General features: G+C 37.1%; 2 protein-coding genes across 2 annotated transcripts in view; both read left to right on the forward strand.

Moving 5' to 3' along the window:
* The window catches only part of LOC106324413 (putative methylesterase 11, chloroplastic), a 4,361-nt gene extending 3,383 nt beyond the window's left edge, over positions 1-978 (forward strand). The window contains exon 2 of the mRNA XM_013762385.1: positions 77-978. Coding sequence (XP_013617839.1) covers positions 77-874 — 798 coding nt within the window. The 3' untranslated portion in view covers positions 875-978. The remainder of the gene's footprint in view (positions 1-76) is intronic.
* A 532-nt stretch (positions 979-1,510) lies between these two features.
* Positions 1,511-2,027, forward strand: LOC106324415 (protein RALF-like 27). The gene is made up of 2 exons (XM_013762386.1): positions 1,511-1,514; positions 1,599-2,027. Exons 1-2 carry the CDS (start codon positions 1,511-1,513, stop codon positions 1,946-1,948), a joined length of 354 nt encoding a protein of 117 aa, XP_013617840.1. The 3' UTR covers positions 1,949-2,027.
* Positions 2,028-5,282: the final 3,255 nt, after the last annotated feature.

The raw sequence follows: 5,282 nt of genomic DNA on the forward strand, positions 1-5,282 counted from the left end.
CTAAGTGCAAAACAGGAAACAGTTTAATACATTATTTATTTGGAAGTTGAAATATTTTGTTCCGGTCTTTGAATAGGGTGTAAAGCTAGATGACTTGGAAACAAACCATTTTATCCTCATCCATGGAGGAGGTTTCGGCGCTTGGTGTTGGTACAAAACCATTGCTCTCCTAGAAGAAGATGGTTTCAAAGTCACCGCCATAGACTTAGCTGGTTGCGGTATCAACTCGTGCAACATAAACAGCATCGCAAGCTTGTCACAGTACGTGAAACCACTTACTGATGTTCTTGAAAAGCTTCCCACAGGAGAGAAGGTGATCTTGGTTGGTCATGACTTCGGTGGAGCATGTATATCTTACGCTATGGAACAGTTTCCTTCCAAGATCTCAAAAGCTGTGTTCCTCTCTGCAGCCATGTTGACTAATGGCCAGAGCACACTCGACATGTTCTCGCTGCAGGCAGGTCAGAGCGACTTAATGAGAAAAGCTCAGATATTTATCTACACAAACGGTAATGAACACCCTCCAACGGCCATTGACTTAGACAAGTCACTTCTTAAAGACCTTTTGTTCAATCAAAGCCCTTCAAAAGATGTTGCATTGGCTTCTGTGTCAATGAGGTCAATCCCGTTTGCGCCGGTTCTTGAGAAACTCTCTCTCTCAGATGGTAACTACGGATCAGTGAGACGGTACTACATAGAGACGCTGGAAGACAATGCCATACCGTTGGCTCTCCAAGAACACATGATCAATAGTAGTCCACCTGAAAAAGTTTACCGGTTAAAAGGTGCTGACCATGCTCCTTTCTTCTCTAAGCCACAAGCTTTGCATAAATTTTTACTTGAGATTGCCAGGATTAGAGCCTCTCACAGATAGATGTCTTCATACATTATATTTTGTTTTTTCTTGTTTCATTTTGTTTCTGGCTTTTTTTTCTTACTGTTATGTCTGTATTTCTTTCTTGTTGTTGTTCTGCTTTCACAAGAAACAAAATGTTTATAGAAAATGTTATTTATTTTAGCCATAGGGCAAATCTCCAAAATAACACTTTTCTAAGTTTATATCACAAAAATAGCACTCAAAAACTAAAATGACCAAAATAGCACATTTCTAAGTTTATCCTTTGAAAATTTTAATTTTTTTATTTTTCAAAATTTGAAATCTTATCCCCAAAACCTCATTTCTCAACTCTAAACCCTAAACCCTAAACTCTAAACCCTAAACCCTAAACCCTAAACTCTAAATCCTAAACCCCACCCTTTAACTCTAAACCCTAAGTTTGTGACTTTTGATAAAACATTAAGTGCTATTTTTGTGACTTTTGACCTTGAGTGCTAGTTTGGGAACAAAAACTTGATTTAGTGCTATTTTTGTCTTCTTCTCTTAGCCATATGATCAATAATATCAGAATAATTTGTTGTTTTAAATGAATAATATATGTTTATCTTTACTGGAGTCAATGACCAACAGCAATTATTAGACCAACAAGAATGAATAAAAGATTATAAATTAATGTGTACATGACAATATAAGAAGAGATGTAATATCATCTTCTTGTTCTCATTCCATCATTCCACATCTCCTAGCTTTTTGGCTTAAGACGTGGCAAGATCAGTTTTCTTCTTCTTGTTCTTTACTGTCTCTCTTCTGCTTCTTCTTGCGGCTGCTTCAGCAACGGCATCTTCAGGGAACGTGACAAGTGGGTTTGGATATGGTGGATGTGGCTCCGGAGACACCGTTGGAGAGTGCATAACGGCGGTGGTTGAGGATGAGGAGGGAGTTGAGGCGGTGGTGCGGAGGATTCTGCAACAACAGAGGAGGAAACTAAGCTACAAAGCTCTGCAGAAGCAGCCAACTTGTAATGGTAAGATCGCAGGTAACTGTATTGGAACAGCTAACCGGAGAAACGCACGATGCACTTACTACAACAGATGCAAACGTGCTACTTAGCTAACTTTTGTTTTAGTTCCTTTTCCCTTTTTATTTGTTGTATATGTTGTTTTGTTTCTTCTGTTAATTACTTAACGCCTACTTGCAAGTAATATAAAGAATGAAATGAAGAAAGATACAAATCTACAGTGACCTCTGAGTTGTCAAAAGTAAAAACAATGTATTTGATGACGTTATATGATTCACATACTGTTATAATATGTGAAGTGATTGTACATTTTAAACGTTAAACATTTCAGTAAATGGTAGATTTGGGATCAAACAAAACAATTGCGACATAATCAAATAATTAAAAGACAGTAGTAAAACTAATGTGTGGATGTAAAGATAATTGAAAAAAGGGTTATTTTCTTCTTCCTCTCATTCAATAATTCCACACCTCCTAGCATTCTTAAGCTTTAAACATGAACAAACCAGATTTCTCCTTCTTCATCACAGTCTCTCTTTTGCTTCTTCTCACGGCTGCATCTGCATGGAACGGCACAAGTGAGTTGAGATATGATGGATGTGCTCCCGGAGATACGGTCAGAGAATGCTTAATGGCGGCGGCTGAGAAGGAGGATTCTGCAACAAAGGAGATTTATAAGCCCAAAACCTCTGCAGCGACAGCCGGCTTTACCTTGGAAGATCGCCGGTAATTGCATCAAAGCTGTTAATGAGAAAGACACAACTTGCACTTACTACGACCGTTGCCAACGTTCAGCTTAATTTTTCCTTCATCCTTTTATCATTTTTTATATTTTTTTTTCCATTTAACCATGTGTATTTTTATGATTTTTTAGTCAAGGGAAAGAGAGAAAGAGTATAACAAGAATAAAAAAAGTAGATCTATTGTAACAAAAAATGATTGTCGAATTATATGCATACTTGATATACCATAGTTTTTACCACCTTTTAGACTATGATATAAATCCTATTTAGAATTTATATTATATGTTTAGAGTTATTTTAGAGTATTTTCAGGTTTAGATACGTTTTTGACAACTCTGAAGGTTCTAAAATTATTTGAAATGTTTTTTTTTTTTGTTCAAAAAAAAAAATTATTTGAAATGTAAAACTGTGCATATGCATCAGAAGTTTAGCTATGGATAGAGGACTTTCCATGATCCAACTGAGCTCATATTTTGACACATATAGATCTTTGAGTTAGATTTCTAATGTCACAGATTTGATGTCAATCAGACAATTGGATCAAAAGTTATATCCATTTTGTTGAAGAGTGGTTTGCATGACATGCGAGTAGAAGATGTCGAGCTTGTGTCCTAGTGTCGAACAACACCAAGTGTGGGTATAGAACGACACTCCTCATGATCAAACCCGACGACTTTTTATCGATTTCCAAAAATATTTATTTTGTCCCAGAAGTTTTTCTTATTTACAAAAGAGCTCAGAATGTATCTTAACTCTTATATTATGTTTTTAAACCATTGTTGACGACTGTGTTTTCTTTTAAATCTTGTTTTAAGATTGGGAGAGAAGAGAAGAACTCCTTCGGAAGTTTTCTTGGAATTCCTATGGTTTTATTTATCTGGTCTAATTTGGGTTAGTGATATCATGTCTGAGTAGTGCACTTGTTAGGTTTAGGAATTTTTAGGGTTTTGATGAACTTTTGAAATATATAATTGTTAGTGTAATCATATAGTATCCTTCACAGATTGTTCTGACTGCTTGTTTCTAGACTAATTAATTAGAAATCTGATTTAGGATAGTTGACAACCGTGAAAATGGGTTCAACAATTGAACTAAATCATCTCGAGCTAAGTTGATAGATACAACGAGATTTGGCCTAAGAACTTAGTGAACATATCAAATTAGAACTAGGCCTGGGCATTCGGATAACCGGTTCGGATCCGGGTCGGGTCTTTCGGATTTCGGATATTTCGGAACTAGGAAAAATGGCACCGTTCGGATAATTTTTAAAATTTTGGTTCGGTTACGGTTTGGTACTTGTCGGATCCGGTTCGGATCCGGTTATATCCGAAGTAACCAAAATATTAACGGATTCGGTCCGGTTCTTAGTATATACCAGACCATTAAACCCGCTAGAACCGAACATAATCCAAAAGAACCGAAAATATCCAAACTATTACTAATGATTTCATGAGAACTCTACTCCAACCATTATCAAACTATTGAAGACTTAATTGAAGCATCCAAAACTGATGCAATGAACAAATAAAAGCCTAAAAATACCATTTTGAATTACCAAAGTTACCAAACCAAAGTTGAATCCCCAAAATGAAAACAAGCATATCATCCGTTTTGAAAAAAAAGATAGCAACCGAGAAAAGCAAAGCCAACATAAGTTCTTAAAAGAAAACAGAGCAACAACACAACTTCACTCTTCGGACCACCTTCTTCTTCCCCTTCATCTCCATCTTCCCCGAGTTCCATACATTCTTCTAGGTCAAGTTTAGAGTATCAAACTCTACATATATTACAAGATTGTGTTACAACTTAGAATATGTAACATGAGAACATAAAGCAATGTAAGAATTAAAAAAGAAGAGAATGTACCTTTCTCTAGCTTGTCATGTAGCTCAACCTCAGCTAGCATTTGACCATTGGTAACACGTTTCTCACATAGATTGATATAAGCCTTCATCCATTGCTCTGTGCACATCAAGACTTCAACCATGTAGTATGTCAAGCAACTACTAAATGGATCAATAAGCCGACCACTGGTGCTGAAAGCACTCTCAGATGCAAGAGAGGAGACTTGCATTGCAAGTACATCTTTGGCCATCTCTGCTAAGATTGGATACTTCTGACAGTTAAGCTTCCACCAAGACAACACATCATACTCGGTTCCAAGAAAGTTTTTAGGATTCTCTACTTTCTCTTTCAAATACAGCTCTAGCTCATCCCTTGCTTCTTCAACTCCTACTTCAGCAACCAATTCAGTATACGCAAAGTTCATCCTTTCATAACAGAGATCATCGACCAAATCCATTGCTTCTTCCACGTTTTCACCTAACCCTTGATCCTGATCTTGATCTTGTCCATTTGATGACGAAGCTTGAGTAGACTGAGATGATTGTCCACGAGTTGAATCTCTCCTCAAGCGAAGACTGTACTCCTTGAACATATCAGTCAACACAATGTGAATTGACTGATACATCGCCTTAGCCTCTGGTGTTTCTTTGCCGTGAAGCTTCTCAAAACACAGCTTCGCAGACTGCATTTTCTTAGTCGGATGAAAGACAGAAGCGACAATAACCATCTTGTTGACATTCTTCATGCCTCCCCATTACTTCTCAAACTTTGCCTTCATGCAATCAGCCCTGCCTTTCAACTCCTTATCCAAACTTTGACTTAGCCGTGTCAGATTCGT

Source organism: Brassica oleracea, chromosome C2 (genome assembly GCF_000695525.1).
Source record: "Brassica oleracea var. oleracea cultivar TO1000 chromosome C2, BOL, whole genome shotgun sequence".
Lineage (NCBI taxonomy): Eukaryota > Viridiplantae > Streptophyta > Magnoliopsida > Brassicales > Brassicaceae > Brassica > Brassica oleracea.